General features: G+C 37.7%; 1 protein-coding gene across 5 annotated transcripts in view; it reads right to left on the bottom strand.

Moving 5' to 3' along the window:
- The window catches only part of LOC145673856 (uncharacterized), a 558,369-nt gene that overhangs the window by 17,411 nt on the left and 518,462 nt on the right, over positions 1-22,496 (bottom strand). For all 5 annotated transcript variants that reach the window (XM_081743633.1, XM_081743634.1, XM_081743630.1 and 2 more), the window contains one exon: positions 18,295-18,448. In XM_081743633.1, coding sequence (XP_081599759.1) covers positions 18,295-18,448 — 154 coding nt within the window. The remainder of the gene's footprint in view (positions 1-18,294; positions 18,449-22,496) is intronic.

Raw genomic sequence — 22,496 nt, 5'->3', positions numbered from 1 at the left:
ATTAGGTTAGCTTAAGTTAGTTGTGATTGTAAATTGTAACAGTAAATTGTTAGTAGTCATTTTCAATATAGATACGGTCTAAGATGGTCATTATAATTTTAATATTAAATTGTTATTGGTAATTTTCAATACAGATACAGTCTACGATATTGGGGTCTGTGAGACCCCACGACAAAAGAATACGAAAAAATTTAGGACAAAAAATAGGGGTTAAAGGAGTTAAGTCACTTACGTCTGCAAATGTGGTGTGCCACGCCTGCAGATGTCCTGCAGGTCCAAAGATGGACATCATCCGGATATTAGGTAGGTGATCATGATGTGATTGGTCACTGTATACATCGCCGATGAGTGTGTTTCTGTCTTAACCTTTTCAGAACCAATGGCTGAAGGGGTGGGCCAGCAGTTTAAACATCCGTAGCTCAACTCCTAGTTAACGTAGAGAAAGGATTTAGGTGTGTACCTCTTCAGGATGGATGAAACTTTGCAACAGTGTGCATTTCATCCACATTGGGGATCCCGCAGCGGAAGTGTAGGGCAAGAAGTTGGATTATTTTTAGTTGCCCTCCCCATTAGCATTTGGGGGACAGAATTCTCCCCCCAAAGGAGCTACAATCACAAAAATGGTATCAATAAAAATAAATGAACATACTAACTAGTGATATCCTGTGTATGGTCATTGGGCTTTTGAGAGGTGAATGGGAGGGGTAAAGAATTTACCCTTTTTTTCAGTGTATATTTTTTATAAAAGACAAACGTATTACTTGAGAATTGTGAAACGTCGGAAACAATGTTATTTGCCGTACGCCGAAAAAAAATGTCTCAAGTACGTCAGACATTCGGAACAGTCATATAAAAAAATGAAAGGCGAAGATACAACAGCATGGGAGAAAAAAATTCTGAACATCCTACCTATGAGAATCATCCTATGTGTATACAGGGTGGCGCACGAAATAATCCACCATTTTTTTTTTATCCTTTCAGGAGAACTAGAAATCGCAAGGTACACTTTTACAGCAGTAGCAGTACAGTTTGGAGAAACAGTTGAAGAAGAAATTGACACCTACGTCACCCTGCCGCAGCTAGAGGGCTAGTTTTCAATATTGCTGACAAGAGCACTGACCACAGAGCAGCGCTCAACAATCGTGCTTTTATTCCATGAATCAAAAAGTGTTATTATTACTCAAAGACGGTTTCGAGAGAGGTTTAATACCCGATGGGCTCCCTCCAACAAAACCATCCACAGACTGTATGAAAACTTTCAGAGGGAAGGAACAATATTGAAGCCGAAGCGTCCTCGACAGAAGCCTGTGTGTTCGCCTCAGAATATTGAAGCTGTTAGAGTTGCAATGCAGAGGAGTCCCGGGAAGTCGACAAGAAAGGCAGCAGTGCAACTTGGCATATCAAGACGTTCGGTTCAACGAATTGTGAAGAGCGACCTCCATTTTTATCCATACAAGATGACCGTTGTGCAATGACTCACAAATGATCACAAGCAGCAGAGATTAGTATTCGCGCAATGGGCGGAGGTTAAGCAACGAATCCATCACAACGTTTGGTTTTCTGACAAGGCGCATTTCTATTTGGACAGAGTGGTCAACAAACAAAATGTGCGTTTTTGGGCCAATGAAAATCCACGGTTGATTTATGAAAAACAACACCACGCTCCCAAAATTATAGTGTGGGTTGCAATTTCCAATCATGGACTGATTGGGCCATTCTTCGAAGAAACAGTAAACAGTGAGCGGTACTTGACTATGCTCCGGAATAACGTTGTCCCGCAGTTGCTTGCTACTGCTTTGCTCATCAACACGCAGTGGTTCATGCAAGATGGAGCCAAACCACACACTGCGAATGTTGTCTTGGATTTCTAATACGAAATTTTTCACATGCGCGTTATTTCTGATCGGTTTTCAGACCGGTTTCATACTGGACAATCTTGACCACCTCATAGTCCTGATCTTAACCCATGTGATTACTTTCTGTGGGGGGTATTTGAAGGAAAAAAATTTTTCGAAACATCCCCAACAATTTGGTAGAGCTCAGACTACTACTTGTTCAGGCTTGCAGTAAAATTGATGAAAACATGTGTCGTCGAGCAGTGAATAACCTCAGTGTTCGATTAAATGCAGTTCAGATCAACAATGGCGGCCACATTGAGCATGTTTTGAATTAGAACATTTCTCCAGAGTACACTCTTTCTTGTGAAGTACATTTCTTTGTGTTCTGATTGTGAATAAAGTTTTCATTTAAAAAGAAAATGGTGGATCATTTCGTGCGCCACCCTGTATATTGTCTACCCTGACGATGTTGGCAGCCCTAGCGACGCTCCTAATTGTGACAGAGACATGATCGTTGAAAAGCTTATGCAGAGCAAATTCCAACAAGGTAACTTTTATGTCTCCCGGGCCCAATCCGAAAAAGGAAATCAAAAAAGTGTCTGACTTATGTTTCTCTGGAGGAAATCAAAAAAGTGGAGGAAGGATTGCTTTGCAGTGGCTTTCCTACATGAAGGAAAAAGAGGGACATCCAATTCTGCATGCAGCAAGAGGAAAACAAGTTTTTGTTGCTGGTTTTCATCTGGTCGGCTACAACAAACATCTCAACACTGAAAAGGAACACTTGTATGAATTCCAAGGTTGTAGATTCCATGCCTGTCCTCTTTGTGTCTTTACAGGCCGTGATCAGCCCATTTATGAGAATTCCGAAGACACTATGAATTATCGCTACGAGAGAACACAGCGTAAAATGAAATTATTACGGTCCATGGGGTATAAAGTACATGACATGAAATGTGGGAATGTGAATTTCGTCAAGCGTTAAAAGCATTGGCATCGTCTTTAAGCACACATCCTTATACTAATAAAGACACCGTTAAATCCAAGAGACAGCTTCTATGGTGGCCGTGTTTTGCCATTAAATTGTATCACATCGCAAATGAAAATGAAGGCGAAGAAATTCGATATTTGAATATTGTTTCATTGTATTCGTATATCAATAAATATGGACGGTATCCAATAGGGCACCCACGAATTTACCTACAGGGAGATCCAAATATGCATGCCATTCAAGATGTGAACGGATTAATCAAGTTAAAGATTTTGCCTAGCAGAAACGTCTTTCATCCAGTGCTCCCATTTCGCTCAAATAAGAAGTTGTTTCCACTTTTTGCTGCCTGTGCCACAGCATTAAATCAAGATTCTGAATGTACACATTCCGACAGTGAACTAAGTCTAACAGGAACATGGGTGTCCTATGAAATTCAAAAAGCCATTGAACTTGGGTATCAAGTAATTGAAATTTACGAAATTTGGAATTACGACATCACCGTATATGATCCTGAAACCAAAACCGGAAGAATATTCAGCGAATACATCAACACATTTTTGAAATCTAAGGTGGAAGCTTCTGGATGGCCGGCTAATTGCGTCACCGAAGAAGAAAAGCAACAGTACATTCAAATGGTACAACGTGAAGGCATAACTTTGGATGCAGCAAATATAATAACAAATTTAGCACGTCGAAGTCTTGCAAAACTTTGTTTGAATGCCTTCTGGGGACGACTCGCTATAAGAGACAATTTCAGCCAAACGACCCCAAAGAACTGTATCAGAAATTAACTGCTCCAGATATACAAGTCAACGAAATTTTACCTGTTAATGATTCGTTGTTATACCTTTATTGTCAGTATGAAGATGATGTTCCAGTAAAAAATCACAATGCTAATGTTGTCCTTGGAGCATTTACGACGTGTCAAGCTCGTCTGGAACTCTACAAATATTTAGAATTGCTGCAAGAAAGAGTACTTTATTTCGATACAGATTCCGTGATATTCACGCAGCGACCATCGGAGCCCACAATAGAACCAGAAGTATTTCTTGGTTCAATGTCAAATAAACTGGGATCAATTGGACCAAAAGCATACATTAAAAAATTCGTGTCTGGTGGCCCAAAACAATATGCTTTAGAAATCTACGACCCCAACACGAAATCAATCAATTATGTATGCAAAATTCGCGGATTCACACTCAATTATACAGCAAGCAAAAAGTTAAATTTCAATAGTTTGGAGCAAATGATCGTTAATCAAAACAGTGAAAAAATCGCCATTAGCACGCCACACAAAATTTATAGAACCCAGGATCATCATCTTGTTACGAAACCTGAAGAAAAGTACAGTTTCAACTATAAGAAAACGCCGATTAATACCCGATACATACGAAACATTACCCTATGGGTATAAAAAGACAAAACAGAATAACTGTCATATTTTTCCGACTAAATGAATCGATTCATTCTGATAGTGTTGGCAACACTGAAAAATCACGCGACTATTATTGTAGTATCGCTAAGGCACCGAGTTACAGCGAACACAATCAGACTCGAACCAACAATCCTAAACGTCTGACTCATCTCTAAATACAGCCAACTAAACAATAAGGATATGTTTATACGTTTCAATGCTAATGCTTAGCACTGAGTCAGCAAGGTTACCTTCAAAGTCAAAGTCGCACACGAAGTAAAAAAGATAACACAGCTATATGAAACAAACTTACTGTAAAACTGCTCGCATTGAATGAGGCACGGTGGCTCAGCGCTTATCTCTAATGTGTGAATTCCCTGGTTTAATCCGCAAGCAAGTTTATGATGTTTTCTCATTCCATCATTTCTCATCGTCGTCGTCTCAAGGGGAGGTTTAACTCAACTTTTCCTGAAACTAGCACGAAGAATCGAACTCGGACAATTGCAATGTCTATAACATAATAATCAACACATGTAAGGTATCCATGTTCATTCCTGACGTGGAACGAAATGGAACACGAAGTACATATCAAATTTAAGGGAATAATCTAAAGTACACCTTCAAATAATCATATAACGTAATAAGGCCCCAAAATCAATCGTTGATACTCAAAGGGAACGGACTATACATACACCCTATAAAGGTAAGAAATAAGGATAACAATCTCCATTTTTATACCCATAAAAGAGAATAAAATCTACCCCTTCGGTAGGTCTACCACATAAAGACAAAGCATGGCCTAACACCACGTGACCCCATGACGTGATCCTAAAGGCAATGCTAAGGTGGGCGCAGGGGCGTCATTTTTTATCCATCAAAGGGAACAAAAATAAGGTAGGCTATACATACATCCTATAAAGTAAGAAAGGGAATAACATTCTTCAAATTTATAACCATAAAACAAACCCATAAGTGGGACTACCCTATAAAGGCGGAGCGTAAAACTATGTAAACTAAAGGGGACGGGGAGCAAAAGTTAAAATCAGGTACCACAACATGTGCTATACATACACCTGTATTCCATCAAAAGGTAATAATCTCTAAAATTTTATGCCGTAAAAGAGAATAAAATCAACCCCTCGGGAAAACTACCCCATAGAGGCGTGGCCTAACACCACGTAACCCAAAAAGGCGTGGCATATCATCACGTGACCCAAAGAGGCGTGGCCTAACATCAAGTGATCCTATAACGTCATACCACGTAATTCCAAGGTAGGCGCCCGGGGCGCAAAATTTTGGCGGTGGTGGCGGGCGCCACGCTCCAAGGGACGGAAAAATTTCGGCCAAGTGGGGCGAGTACTACTAGCGCAGGAATTATAACACCACGTTCCTCCGGGGAGGAATGAAAATAGTACTGACAAAATACTGATATTAATAACAGTCGCTAAGCACGGTCGGAGATGTTCACCGAGGGGAAATTTCTTAGCTTCGTGAGAGATAGTAATCTCCTCGGGCCTTGAAATCATCACCAGTTCAATCAACTCCGAATATATAAAGTAGAGAATCTAATATCACAATTGTACCTGAACCATTGCTAACTTCTTTCCAGAGGTGTGTGTTTCACACGGGATTGAACTTGATAGCACGTGTACTGGAACTATGTTCAGCATTCTGCTATAAAAAGAGAGATTGACTGTTGAAATAAAGCTGTACCAGGTTTTAAATTGTGTTAGCTGTGTATAACGAAAATATCTATTGCATATTTCAACACCAATTTCCTAAATGTAGGTGTGTTCGTGTATATTTATAATACATCCTTTTTTGAAAAGCGCGTAATCACAGTCCATTTTTTTATCAATAGGTTCTTTTCGTTTTCATATAATACTGCGCTCAGTTGGTGGGGATATTTCACTCTTCGAAGAATGAAGTGTGTGTTCGCTTTCATTTATATGCAAAACGAGACATAACTGAACACACAAACCAATGTGACGTGAATAGCATACCAGAGTCGCGGTCACTAATGTTTCCCACGACACTAGAAAAAAGGTTGTCCCGTCTCGATTCTCTGAAAGCTTTTCTCGTCTCGCTTCGAAAATTTGCTAGCCTTGTTTCGTAAATATATATATAAAATCTATATCTTCATTTTTTCTGAATTTCATCTAGAAGTTATAAGAAGCATTCCGCGTCCGCGAAGAGTGTGTTATAATACATTTTAAACCACGAAGAGAGTGTTATAATACATTTAGTGCACTAGTTTTTTCCCCACATATTCCCAGAAGCTTCTTGTCTCTTCTTAAAACCGAGAAGAGAATTATCTTTTTTGTCGTCTTGAATTTTAAAATGTACTTCTCATCTCGAAGACAAGACAATACGAGAAATTTCTCGTCTCGCGAGCAACACTAGTCAAAACTAACATTATTATTGTCATTATCCTGTTTTAGAACTGAAAAAAGCCAGAACAGCGATTCACAAAATGGTTTTCCTGTTTAAAACAGGACAGCTTCAACGTCGTCAAAACAATTATAAGGTAGAAAACAAGAGAGCAGTTTCAAAATTTAGAAAAAAAAAAAAAGTTCTGCTGTTCTATGAAAACTTAAGACTCTTTCTGAAAGAATGTCCTGCATTCGATAATATTTATTTGGTAATTCTAGGCTAACGGGAACTCATGCTTGCTTATTACTATTCAATATACACTTTATAGTTACAAGCATTTCGTTTGGAATAATGTTCTGAAAGAGTTCTTCCAATTGCACGCCTTCGTGAGACCGTTGTCATTCCTGAGGAACACATTGATTCTGGTAACTTTTCGTTAATTGTTCGTCGAATGCTGAAACTGCGCTGGATCTGAAGCACAAAGAAATGAGAAACAAACAGGGTCAGTGGAATTTACCTGAAAGCATTACTTCCTCCCTCACAGCTAAGAAGCATATGTGAGGTATTGGGCTTCCTTCAGAAAAAGCCATCTGGGAACCAAAAAGCCTACCCTTGTACAAAATACTTATTTTGGAATAGTACCGAAAACAAAATTTGAACAATGCTGTATGATGATAGTTGATGTAATCGTTGCACTAAATGTAGATGTTGGAGTAGGCCTATCACGCAACTACAGTTGTAACTTTCTTAACCTATGAGTTGGCAACATTACTAGCACTCGAGGAGGGAACGGAAGCTCTGCTGGTTCGGTTCTCAAGAATTCTTATCCATAATAATAGGCATAGCTTTGTTGTAATTTCGCTTTTGCCCTCTTTAATACTAAGTTTCTTGTTTTGTAAATTAAGAACTAAACCAATCGTAATTTTAAGGACAAAGAAGATGAAAAAAAGTAAAACTTCATATGCACAGCATCATATACACACAATTGAATTCTGTAAACAGGCATGAAGAGGCAGAACTTCACCAAACTTCACCGACTATACACATTTCAGATTTTATTTCCTATTCAAGATTTCTACGTTATTGGAAAATAACTAACTTTTTCAAATTAAACTTCCTTACAAAATAATAAACAGTTAGTACAAAATACACAATACAGGGCTTCATTCCATATTAAGTGTTGAGCAAAATTTGCAGATCGCAATAAAAAAAGTATTTGGTCTAGGAATTAATTCGTGCGGTTTTACAAAAGATGGCGTAACTAGCTTATTGTCCCATAGTTTCGTTGATCCAAACATGCGTTGAAAACTACTGTCATTGAGCATCTTGTTTAGTATATGTCAGTTGCTTGAAGCGGAAAAAACAACATTTTGTCTTCAACTGAAAATGGCGCATTTTGTGCCTGATAAAGTGTTTTTGCGGGGAGTTATTCTTCATTGCTTTAACATGAAGAAAAGTGCTACCGCAAGTCATCATATTTTAGTGGAAGTGTTTGGTGACCATGCTCTAGCTGAGCGAACGTGTCAGAAGTGGTTTGCACGGTTTAAAGGTGGTGATTTCAGCTTGGAAGACCAAAAGCAATTTGGACAGCCAAAATAATTTGAAGATGAAGAATTGAGAGCATTGCTTGATCAGAATTCGTGTCAAACGCAGGACGAACTTGCAGAAGCATTTGGAGTTGAGCAAACAACAGTTTCCAAACGTCTTAAAGCCATAGGAATGATTCAAAAGATGTCTTATTGGGTTTCACATGAATTGAAAAGAAAGACGTTGAAAGAAGAAAAACCGTTTGCGAATTGCTGCTTCAAAGACAGAAAAGGAAGGGATTTTTGCATCGAATTGTAACTGGTGATGAGAAGTGGATTCATTACGAGAATCCTAAACGAAAAAAGGCCTGGGTGAAGCAAGGTGAACCAGGTCCTTCACAACCGAAACGAGATATTCATTGTGCAAAGGTTATGCTGTATATATGGTGGGATTTGAAACGTGTGGTGTACTATGAACTTCTGAAACTTGGTGAAACTATTAATGGACACCGCTATCGACAACAATTAATGCGTTTGAAGCAAGCTCTGGCCTGAAAACGACCAGAATGGAATAACAGGCATAATAAACTTATTTATCAAGATGATAACGCTCGACCACATGTCGCAAAACCGGTCAAAACCTATTTGGAAAATGTCGGATGGAAAGTGTTACTCCACCCGCGATATTCACCAGACACTGCTCCGTCTGACTACTACTTGATCGATTGCATGAATAACGATTTGATTGGACAGCGGTTCACTTGTTCAGAAAATATCGAAAAATGGATCTTTGATTAGATTGCGTCAAAAGATGAGGAATTCTTTCGACACGGAATCCGTAAATTGCCTGAAAGATGGGAGAAAGTAGTGGCTAGCGATGGACAATATTTTTGTTAACGTATTCATTTACTTTGTTTTTGAAATAAAGCTTCAATTTTTATTAAAAACCGCACGAATTAATTCCTAGACCAAATAAATAAATAAAATAAAAGAACAGCTGCTATCAATATTATCACAAAGGGAAATATCAAAGCTGGCAAAAGAGTGAAGTGCACTACACATTGTTCAGCGTAAGTTCTAAACTCCGATAAACAAAATATTTGTGTCCTTCCGCTTGCCACAAATACGATTGGCTAGTGATGTATCACTCCCACGGGAGGAGCAAATTATACATGTGCATTTTGACAATACTGTCTCGTGTTGTCCAGATACTTACAGCAGCAGCAGAAAAGAAAGAAAAAAAAACCTCGAAAGATTAAAAAAAAAAAAAAAAGTATTTGAATTTCACTGGTAAACAATTGTTGCTTAGTGAGTAAAGGTTTGCCTTGGTGTTTCACCACAACACTCGCGGAACCGGGATTCATGCCAGCCATCTTTAAGACTTTAAAAGCAGAACACCCGTCCACAGTTGAGTTGGCGCCATAATTACTGCGCATGCTTAGTGTTTATTTCTATTGTTTCATTAACCACACTCGAACAGTATTATTAGATAATCCGTATTATATTTTTTTGTAATTTATAATAATATAGCAGTTTTATATGAAGCTTCATAGTAAAAGTAATAATCAAATCATATGAACTATTTTGCGAAGGAGTACAAGCGTTGGTAGGACAACAGCAAATCAGCGAGATTTAGTTTCACGTGGCTTTGTTTATCGCAGTTTAGAGCTTACGCCGAACAATGTTTAGGATGGTGTGCAGATTTCATACTGGAAATATAAATGAATTAGATCATTATATTATTATTATTATTATTATTATTGAAGATTAGAGAAGTCAAACCTCTAACATTGCAGAGGGGATCAGACAAAAAGCACGTATGAACAACTATTAGAATGGAGGATGTGAAATAAGCACGATTTACAAAAGGAGGTATCACGTAAACAAGGTTGGAAACTTATGTTGTAAAAGAATAAAAACAACACAGATTTTCATTTCAAATAACCTATATATGGATTGTTAAATTATATATTTTCTACCCTGGCAACTCTTCTCAAATTAAGACCACAAAGGTATAATAACTTGATTGCTGTAGTAGAAATCAACAATTCAATTGTGTTTAACAACGATCTTTGTAATAGTACATACGTTATACAGTAAAACCTCTGAATAACGGCCACCAATGGGAGATGAATTTTTGTCCGTTATTGAGAGGTGTCCGTTACAGAGAGGTTACAGAAATTTAATTTCTCACAACGGTAATTGAGTGCTATAATATACAGTAAATACATTGTGTTTGAACGTAAGTACGTAAAATTGAATATGAAAATACTCTAATTTAGTACGTTTTTGAATTACTGAGAGGGATGGAGAAATTCATTTCTGTTAAATATTATTATTGCTGCGGGATGTGTTAATGTATTCGTATACCGATACTGCAAAAGATAATGCGTGTATGTTAATTTCCTTAAGTACATGTCATCACCCTGTCAGCATTTCTAATTTATTTCACATTCTCAGAACCTTCTCAAAAGATGCGTTAGGAACCAACTAACCGGCTAAACTCTTTTGTTTAGCGAAAAAGGCATACTTTTTCCTCTACAAGGGTAATAAAAGTCATTAGCAAGTGTCCTCGGCGTATCCTCAGTACGGTTGCGGAACACACACACACACACACATTATATATATATGTGTGTGTGTGTGTATATGTGTATGTGTATGTGTGCTGGCGCGGTATCTTCGTTGGCGAAATGGATGAAAAGTCATATGGGCGTGAATATGTTTATTGACCCAGCCCCAATCACAAAGAATATCCTCTTAGAGAAAGTGAAAAAGGAAGCCGGGAAAACTCCAACGCAGACTTGTTCCAGTATCTATCATAAGCAAAAGAAGAATGTTGCCAATATTATTGTAAAAACAAACAATGTTTGGTTTGTTATCTATGAAACTCAGGAAAGATGCAAGGCCGAAAGGCAAAAGGACTAAATTTGTTAGGGAAGGGAAAATAGTTCGCATAGAATTCTTCGCCATACGACTGACCCTGCATGAAGGTATTGGTTTTCTAGGATTTCCACCAGAAAGCAATTTATTGAGGGCAGAAAAAAGAATAATTTCAAGTTGAGTTTGAAGCTGTTCTGTTTGATGGTTCACCAGATCTAGACTCATGATAGATACTCTTGTGAAGAATAATGTATCGCAGAACCGAGAATAATTCCTGTCTGTTATGAAGAGGTGGTTGAAAAGTCTGGGGAAAAAAGGACTGCCCGCGTTCGTATCTGAGAGTGTCCGTAAAAGGGAGGGTTTTGTTCCATAAGGGAACATATACTTTTGCCGGGACAAAAAAAATGTGTCCCTATTATAGAGGTGTCCGTTAAGGGAGATTTCAATACTGTAATACATCAAAGAATACTGTGAGTGTGCCTAGCATAAGTCTCTAACGCTCTTGCTTTTCGTGCGAGCAGTGTCGGGTTCGATTCCCGGTGAGGACACTGTCGAAAAAGTGTAAAAGGTTTTTCAGACCAGCCATCCTCGGTGAGTTTTCCTGAAATTTTCCTCATTCCATACAAATACTGGGATGATACCTAACGTAAAGGTCCCAAGCCACTTTCCCCCTTCCCAGGATAATGTACTCGCCGAAGGACGTCATCACTCATACGTGACAGGCTTAAGATCATAGTTGTCTGTAATGCCCGGAAATATGAACAAATAAAATTAGAATATTTCCATAATCGTTGACCAATGGTTACCATACTTTTGTATAAAAATCCACAAAACTATTCCACTTTACCTCTGTTAGAAGAGTAAATTTCGGTTACACAACTACTCCATATAGCGCACTCGCAAAGTGGTTGTTCTCGAAGTACACTGGTGTACAAAACTGAAGGACGAGATACATAAAGTAACACAAAATATTCCGTAGTCGATGAAAATGAATGTAAACCCGGTAGTATGTTGTCAGAGGTCTTCCACATGTGCACAGGAAGCACAAGACGCTGCATAATGTGACCGTAGCGCTGAATTGGCCTACTTTTTCAACACAAAGCAGTTGAGTGAAAGGGATGAGACAGTGTGGGTTAGAGAGTTTTTATACGGTGCATTGTGATGGTGGTACATAACATAGTCCGAAGACAACGTTTGGGTAACTTTATACGGGGCTGAATCGTCAGGAAAGTGGAAGAAGTACGAAGTGGCGAGTGTGGCCCAGGTATTATCCAACAACGTTATTTCACGTGCATGAGGAGCATTCTGAACCAAGACAATTCTGTGCAAACAAGAGGTGGTTGTCGATCACGGTTAACTATAGCAAAGGAAGACCGGTACATTATGGAACAGGCAAGAAGGGACCGAAAGGTTGCCGTATCTCTTGCTTCATAGTGGCACGTCGACTGCATGAGGTAGTATCTTTCCCGCATGGCCATTACATTGTATTCGTGCCTCGCACATCAATGGCATAGTTTGTGCTGGTGCCAAGAGTACCAGAACTGGACCGAGGAGTCCAGTGTGTGTGTTCTCTCCGATGAGAGCAGATTCAATTTCAGTAGTGATTCTGGACGTACATTCATCTGGCGAGAGCTAGGAACACGTAGTGAACCCACGAACATTGTCGAACATTATCATTTTGTTGGTCCAATATTCTTGTCTGGGGAGGCATACCCTCCCCACGCCAGTGTAGTTTACAATACAGATTGTATGTTCCTTTATATTAGGAAAGAATGAATACATACTATACGCAAGAAGTTGAACACGTGAGCTGAACAACCGTACGCAGCAATTTGTCTACACTGCCTCTTCTGTTTCTTGTCGCGTCTTCATAACATGCATTACACAAAAGGTGTCCGAAATGAATGAAAGAACTATATACATAAAGTGGTTTAAACCAAGTTGATTTAAACCACTCAACTCTGATCCTCCTTAGAACTACTTTAATCGAAAATATTTTTCTAACATATGCATCAAGGCTGTAGCAATGAGTTCCCAGCAAACATAACAGGCTAGCAAAGCGATCGTGTTACTACTTATTTGATGTTAGCATGTGATGCTTTGTACTATTCACCAATGATTTTCCCGGAGGGCGGGTAAAAAAGTTCGGGTTGGTAAGATCCGATCAATGGATGGCAAATTTCGGAATTTCTCCGAAAATCGGAAAATGAAATTTCCGATTCCGGAAAAGTTTGGCCATCACTAATCCGAATCCTGATGTACTGCATGAGAATTCTGTAAGCTAACTACAAGACCACGCCGAGGACTGGAAACTACAATTTATATAATGATTTTTTCACCTGCCCTCTTTTACATCACTTTCTGACGATACAAACATGGACGGCGTTGAGTTCCAACAGGATAATGCAGCCTGTCGCAACTGTTCGCACAAACGCTTGATTGCGGGGAAATTATATTGAGCTCCTGCACTGGTCTACCCAATCATCGGACCTGAACCCCATAAAACATTTATGGGGTTTACTAAAGCGCAACGTCAGGCGTCACATAATTATTTACAAAGTAAAGTTAAGGGATCGCTTGCGCCTAGAGTGGAACGCTATTAAGAACCGAATATTGTAAGAAGCTTGTGGGCTCTTTACAAAACCAATTTCTGTTGTAATTAAGGCAAAGGTTGGGACCACTAAATATTGATTTTTGTGCATAATAAACATTATAAACCTATACATGTTGTTTCAATTTCATTTGATATTTCCAAAATTCAAAGTCAACCTGGGTTCTCAATACTTTTGGCCAAGGCTGTATAATAAATTGTTAAAATGTTCAACTGGTAACTCTTCGCAGACATCTGGACCGATTTTGATACTTCTTTGGTACAATCCGCGGCAAAAAACCTGCAACATGAGCATATAAGTTTATTGTGAAATGACGAAGTCTTTTGCTCCAAAATAAGTGTACACGGGAGGAGGACAAGGTTTATCCTGGCGTGATTCGTTCCACTTAGACGTTATGTTCATTCCCTGTACTGTTAGGCGTAGTATCACAATAAACTTACATCCTCATGTTGCAGGTTTTTTGCCGCAGATTGTACATCACTGGAGCTGAGCCTAAATGTGTTTCCCATTGATATGGACGATGAAAGAGGAAGGGATGACATGCAAAATAACTGAATATGACTGATGTTCCTGTTCAGTCCGTAGCTTTCGAGGTCTCTGAAATGAACAGTGGCACTCGCGATGTCGTATGAGTTCAAGGGCGAAAAAGGGTGATATTACGGATTTTTATAATTACACTTTCGTGGAAATTAATAGCATAAGGGGCTCAATTACTCTTCTAAAACCTATTCATCCTGTGAAAAACAGAAAGGGGCATCTTAGTTAGTTTTCTATAACTACGAAATATTACTTTAATTTCCGATTTCTCCCACTGATATTAATAAGGTTGTGGGGAAACTAAGTAACGGGACAGGCAGACAATAGATGACTATTATATTTGAATATTTTGAGAATCAATCCTAGAAATGAAGCAACGGATTGCTGATGACAATACTTTTCATCCTTCAACTTCCGTTACTTATGCGGAATACATGAAGGAATTATGCGGGAATACCAAGCTTGTATTCTCTTTGTGCGTAAGACAGCAGAAACAGGAATATTCCCTATATTGAGAGACGGTGGACACGGAATATCTCGAATGGTCGGAAAGAAAAATTTAGTGAAATAACTTCAGATTACTTTTTGTGTAGGTAACAAACTATGCTTCTTTTTGTTCCATAAAAGTGGGTGAAGGTTCACATGTAAATGTATGCTTGACAGGAAAGAACGAGAAAGGTACACATTCAAAATCTGAATAAATATTCTCATTTAAAGTGATTTCTTTTCCGCTTATCAAATCATACATGAAAAAAATCATGTTTTATATCATAATAAAATCACTCATACATTACGCATACAGACACACACAAGGAAATAATGCACAGATGCATATAAAAGTAGTCACAATCGTGTTATGCAAATTGTAACTGAAATAAGATATTCGACTATTGTCCTTCACCACTTTTTAAATATTTCACAGACTTTCGCACTTGATGTTCCAAATTTGTTCTCTGTCCAGTATGTTTTCTTTGGATAACACCTCTTGAATATAGTGATAGTGAGTGCCACAGAAATTGTGCTTTCTTCAATTTATATCGTGTTTTTTTAGAACTAACCAGAAACTGACTAGCCGAAATGTATCATGCTTACTAACAGAAATGTCATATTTTTGTTTAATGCTTTTGATGAAGAAGTACTTTGCTACCTACCGTCTCCCTTGGGTACTGGCTTCCAGAGTATTCCCTAAAGAAACAGTTGATAACAATTCAGCTGAGAGCTCGTGTCCTGTTCAAGCGCAAATTGACAGTAGTAAGATAAAACAAGTGATTGGACATGAGTAGCCTCAGTGGTTCGGAAACTTAGGTTTAATCATACTTACTTTTGTGCACATACTTGCATATATACGACTGGCAAGCTGATGATCCATAAGTATTCCCACACACACAAATAAAAAAGAGAACATTACCTTGGGTGAATTCCTATTTATTGAATAGATATGTATATGTACGAAGTAAACGAAAATATATTAACACAAAATTTTCACTTAATATAGCATGAATGCTTGAGCGAATGAAATTGCGCACACACTTGAGAAATATAAAACACTTAATATCACGAAAATATATACATATGGTAAACGAAGACATGGAAAATATAGCCCTTTCGTTATATTTGTGATCATTCTCACTAAATCACTATTCACATTGAAGTTGGGTTTTCACTACGAAATAGGGACAATGAGTGTGGGGACTGGAGTTAACACTAACTTCCGACGACGCTCCGCAATTTCAAAGATGATGCAGGTATAAAGTATTTAGGCAAGCAACACTTCGTTTACTTTTCAATTGATGCTACAACTATAACTCTATCAAATACTTAATACTTTTTCGTAGCCGTCCCATGTTAACACATAAGTAAGTTTGTCTGCAGGAGACTTATGTTTCTCCTTCACTCAATACTAGACGCCAACTCCTTCCTTCTGCCAACACTTGGGAAAATCCCGGGCATCGTATCTCTTTTTGGCAGTGTATTTTAAAATTTATTAAGAAAAATACCAAAGTTTGTATATGCCTATATAGCACAAATATAGTGGTGGTAGATTTAATAGCTCTGGCAAAGCTGTTTTAGTTTCGTGGGTGAAGAGTCAGTCCATGACTGATGGATTTTCCACCTCATAGTTCGATACAAAGCAGTTTAGTAAAAAAGAATGCACATTGGCAATTGTGTGGCTTAACCATTCTATCTGCGATTCATGCAAGCTCCGAGCACTGTTCTCACGATAGGTGAGATAACGAAACGTTAATGCGTGGGAATGCAATGTTCAACGCGCACTTGTTTACACTGTAACAACTTCATGTCTAAAAAGGTTTCCAAACTTTAATAATTATTGTTATGAAGAATATATACAAAACAGCCTCAGTAGCGAAAACATGAGTTGGTAACATCACTCAGGGAAAGAAAAAAAGTTTGCTGTTTCAAAGCACTCTGCTAACGAGATAAGAGTTCGGTTGAGAAACAACAATTTCTTTGTATTATCGTCAGAGATGATAGGTCTGAGGAACACCTGCGGGTAAAGAAAGAACAGAGTTTCTCACCAGCTCGGAAGCGTTCAGAGCGAAGCAAGAAAAATAACTTCTTCTTTTCCGTGAATAAAATAATAATTTTGTATGATGATTAAATGTTAAGAAAATACACAGTCTGTCCAAAAGTGCAACCTTGTGGCCATGCTGACGGTCACAACTTATTCCAGAATCACCTTACTTGTGCATCTCAGTTATCAATTTAAAAATTTACTGAAGTGTTTTAATGGTTGTTTGGCTCTCACAGTTTACATTCTTTAGCGCTCTAGAACTGTGAATTTATATGTATTAATATCAATATATCCAGCCAATCTACTAAATAGTTAAAGTATGTTAGCAACCTTTTTGCTTACTTAGAAAAGTTTTTTTTTTTTTTTTTTTTTTTTCTAGTAAAGTGTTGATAACCAACTTCTTTGACCCACTTTTCGGATTGCACAAATTGAAGGATACTTGACCACGTAGACGAAGAAATTGAAATGACTGAGAAAATAATAATAAAAACAGATGAATAAAGACTTTGCCACATCTGGTAACTTTCAACAGTCTTACTGTATTTAAGATACAACGCAAATCTGGTCAACACTTAATACTTTGAGATTATTAAGTATACAGCTAGTCATCAACTTACGACTACCTGCATTTGCAATGTCTGTCAAGGTTACGTAGTTATTATCAACGACTTATAATAGACATAATAGTAATAGCATAATAACCAATATATCAGAAACATGGACAAGCTATACTGTCACTAATACTACAGAAATATGAACTATTACATTAATACATTGGGTCGGTATCAATTTGTTTCATTTGTGAGAGTTCGTACGACCAACTTTTATACGAATTCTCATCCAGTGTAACCGCTGGGATGGAATATATCCTAAACTGACTGCAGATAAACTTTCTCACTATCTCTTACCGTTTTCACTCTACAACAATCAATGTTAAAACTGAAAGTAGTTCATTTCTGCCATTTGCGGTTTTAATACGGACCGAGTAGAGATGGAATATATTTTGGGGACGCTCAATTGATTATAGAAAACTACCTCCTGTTATTTATTACGGTTTTATTCCACGGCGATTAATGTTAAAATGGGTAGTGGTTGATTTATGTCACTTTCCGTTTGAATAGAAGGCAAAGAAAAAAATGTACTTTGACTTAGAACGTTAAATCTTATTCCAAAAAAAACACCTCTCGCTATTTATACCTTTTCCTCTATATAGATCAATAATGAAACCGAAGTTTTAATGGATTTCAACCACTTCCGGTTTCAGTAGAACGTTAAGGGTGGATACGTAATGTAATGTTGGGGACGCTTAATCGATTGCAGAAACCGCACGTGTCTATATATTACCGTCTTCTACTCAACAGTGATCAATGCTAAAACTTGAAGCCGCTGATTCGTACTGCTTCTGGTTTGAGGATCGGGCTCAAAAGCAAACCTGGTACCTAACTTTTGACCCTCTACATTCTGACAATATTTGATGATTATTGCTCAAATAGTTCGAGACTTTCTGTCTCCTGGCCGGACAGGGTAAACATATAAAGGAGTTATGATAAACCAAAATCCTTAACTAGCAAGAAACACGTGGAGGTAACTTACTTTGTTGAGACAAGGTCCTCGCCGTTGTAGTTTCTTTCCTTCTCTCTTTATCTTGATCCGCCTGCTTCTCCCGTTGCTCCTTCATTAGTCTTTCCACCTTTTCCTTGTGGTTCTGGGCAACCTGCGCGTAACTTAACTTCATTGGAGCAGATTCCTGGAACAAAGATGACTATTCTATATAGTTCTATTCATAATATTAGTATTACAGAATATACCTACAAGCAAACCAAGTGGTATGGAAACTATCTTTAAAACTATGTGACTAGTCAGAGAAAGTTTAGCATGGACTTTCTAAATTAGACCAAACATTTTCCACCTACGGTCCGCAAAACGACAGAAAGCTAAATATTCCTTTAAAGGACAGTGTACGTCGTAAGCTGATTGACACTTGACATTAGTAGTTGGAAATCAACGTCGAAAAACCGAAAGCCATAGGAATATCCCGCGGAAACATGCCCTTACGGGTCACAATAGAACAACGAGAACTCGAAAAGATCGATTATTTCAAATATCTGGGAAGCATTTTGACAAGAGATGCTTATTGCACCAAAAATATCAGGTCAAGAATTGCCGTAGCAAATATTCAACAAGAAAAGATTACTTAACTAGCAGGCTTAATATTGGACTAAGGAAGGAGCCGGGTGCTATATATAGAGTACTGAACTGTATGATTCGGAAGCTTGGACATTACAGAAGTTAAAGAAATATTTAGAGATCTTCGAAATGTGGTGTTGGAGGAAGATGGAGAAGATAAAATGGACGAAGAGAATAACAAACGAAGAGGTTTTAGAACTGGTAGGAGAGGACACTTCTAGCCAGTACCCTTAGTAGGAAAGCCAACTGAATTAGAAACTTGAAGAAATCATCTTTTTCATATCGTAACAGAGGAAAAGATGGAAGGAAAGCAAGGAGTAGGAAGAACACAACTGATCGATGATTTGAAAACTAGACGACAGATTTCAGAGTTAGAAAGAAGCTGAAGTTCGACAAATGTGTAAGCAGCATTTCCAGGCCCGAACCTGAACAAAAATAGAACTCCTCATTTACAGAACCTGCCAACAGGCAGAATACTTAATAATACTAGTAGTTATCCAGTTCTCAAGTAGTAGCAGCTGACTGACGGAAACAGTACGCTATGGTATGGTTCATAAATAATACGTAGTAAGAAGTTAGTTTATAAAGGAATCAAACCTCGTTACATTTGTGATTAAACGAGTTTACAATGAAAAGAAAATTAGAGCAGGATAAACGAAGAATGTTCGTGTTTCTATGTGCTGCTTACATGACCACAATTACTAAATATGTGAATGTATTTTCCAAACACTGTACCTCCACTACAATACGCAATCCGTAAGTTGAAAGTTTGAACTGGATCTGTGGGGGAACTTCCTCGACTATGTAGGCCTGATTGTGTGACAACAGAAGAAAATCTTATGACTATAGCGCAGTGTGTTGTGCTATCTCCAACCAGATCAACACGGAAGCATCCAGTGAATAAGTGCTATGATACAACTTTTAATACGTTCATAGTTTCGTAGTTAATAAATTTATTTTAAATGCAGTTTTATCACCAGACTTCCAGTCCATTCTATAATTTCACACATTTCCATTTTCTTTCTTTTTGAATTCGAGAGCACGACACAGTGTCAGATCACACTGTTTGTAGCGGGATTTCCTTGAACCAGACAGTCTTTTTGACCCTCTTTATTTCAACTATCTTTACTCTTCAACCGCAGTACGAGGAAGATTTTCCCTTAAAAGCACCTTTATCAGTTGCGATCAGTGTGTTTCAAAAAAGTAATTTTAATTTTAACTTTGTACGCTTCACAGATCTGTGTGTTCAGTTTTCAGTAATAGCCTAAAAATGAATTACAGTTATCAGGATACTAATTCGTAATATTACTCACAGGAAAGAAAAAACAATGAAAAGCCTAAAAATTGTGAATAGTACATCCCCCAAGAACCAGAGTTTGTTACTATTTTTGAGAAGTTAGGTTGTTCGTTTTCTCTCAGGAATGTTCGACACGAAGGCAGGAGCATGACTCGAGTTTAGCAGTGATCAGAAGTCTTCGACAAAGAGGTCACCGCACACCAAAACTGTTTTCTCACATTTGAGTTATATATAATGTGTCCTATAGCATCGATCAGCAAATATATACATAATATAGGGGTCATTCCATATGAAAAAAAAAATCCCCACATTTTTGGATTTTGATAATTTTTACATCACATGAAAATATCATAGCAAACTCGAAAAATACCAAATTTGAACCTTCTAGGTTGATTAGTTATCGAAAATCTAGGGTTCAAAATTTCCAATTTTGGTCAAAAATTACATATATTAGCTTCTTTAATTTGATATATGTAGACTCCTGATTAACGTAGCGAACTATGACTTACGCCATTGTATTAAGCTTTTCTTAGATATATTAATCAATGGAGGTGTACTAAATTTGTTTTTCGAAAATTCGAAATTTCATATTAGAATTTCTCGAAAAACTGCCATTTAAAAGTTGTGAAAAAAATCTCACATGGAAGTTAGGCCTTTATAAAGATATGGTCAAAATATAATTTTGGGATCGTGAGATACAAATAATAGAAACGAACCGTAATTATGCGAGAATGTTAAAGCACGAGACTAAAAATCTTTATTATACAGTTAAACCTATAACAATAATATCAAAATAATCATAGCCTGAAGAACGCATCCCGTGACGTGCACATTAGGATATATATATATATATATATATATATATATATATAAACCCCAGAGCGCAGTAAACACGAAAGATCAACTAATGACTTGCCATTGACAAGTTACAACTTTATAAAACGTAGATGGAGTGGACCTGACACTTATTCATTCAGGTTCCTTTCAGAGTCTGTTGTGGAAAGTTTGTACTACCCTGTGAGAACACACATGTGATCTTAAGTTCAAAACTGTTCGAATTGATAGTATATTTTCCTTTTTCCTTTTTCGTTTTTTTTTTTTTTTTTTTTTTCCAGGTGTAAATATTGTACTGACAGTTCTGTAAGTGGAAATTTTGTGCTACTTCTGTGAGTGCGTGTGTGTGTGCCTGGTGTACAGTTTGTTTCGTGTATATAAAGCAAGAAGAGACTTTTTCGGCATGGATCAGAGAAAGTTACCGGAATTAGATTGTTGCAACCCTACATGCCATGGATGCATTTGTGTCTCCCTAAAATGCCTGGGAATTGCTGTGTATGTGAAAGTAGTCGGAAAGAACTTGGCAAACTTAAGGCAGCGACTAAAAAGGATTCTAATGAAGATACGGCTCCTGATCACTTCTTGTGTGCAAAACTGAACAAGATCCAAGTGTGTCCTTCACCTCTAACGTGAGTCTTTACAGGTATTGAGTAAGTCCCTGCAAGAACTAGATGAGTCACATACTGACCGGAGAAAGACCAAATTTAAGATATGTTCCACCGAAGAAAAAAAAAAAAAAAAAAAAAGACTTTTAAACGCAAGATTTTTACTTCAGCAGAATCAGATGCTTGCTCATATTCAGAAGATGATAATCTACTTGACCACTTGCAAAGTAAATTTCAGTCTTTCTATGAAATAAATGATGATGATTACAATAATGCATAAAACGAGCATCAGGCATACCTCTGAAAAATTCAATGTTTCAAACTATTTAGTACGCCAGGCCCGTCAACTTCTTAAGTAAAAAGGGTTCTTCTCTACACTTGATCAGAAATCCGGTAAAGTTCTTTCACCGGAAAAAGCCCAGGCCGTCAAGGAATTCTACCAAAGCAATGAAATTTCTAGCATTATGCCAGACACAAAAGACTGCCTTTCAGTAAGAGATAATAGTGGGAAGAAAGTTAAAATTTCTGAAAGTCTTCTTTTGTGTAATTTGCAGGAAGTATATCAGTTGTTTAAAGAGCAGTTTCCTTATATGAACATAGGGTTTTCCAAATTTGGAGAGCTTCACCCAAAAAATGTTGTTAGCTGGAGCTAATGGAATGCACACTGTTTGCGTTTGCACGACACACCAAAACGTGAAGTTAATGATAGAAAATATCAAGTTACAAACTCTCACCAATGGTTCCATAACAACTTACAAAGACTGCCTACACCTCATGACGTGTGAACCTGTGTCTGAGGACTGTTCTATAGGAACGTACTCTTCCTGTTCAGGAACTGACGTCATCAAAACCCTGCTGCAAGACGTCCTAGA

This window comes from Thermobia domestica, chromosome 17, assembly GCF_964235325.1.
Source record: "Thermobia domestica chromosome 17, izTheDome1.hap1.1, whole genome shotgun sequence".
NCBI lineage: Eukaryota > Metazoa > Arthropoda > Insecta > Zygentoma > Lepismatidae > Thermobia > Thermobia domestica.
Note: the sequence above shows the minus strand (reverse complement) of the source record. Positions and strands in the feature narration are given on the sequence as shown.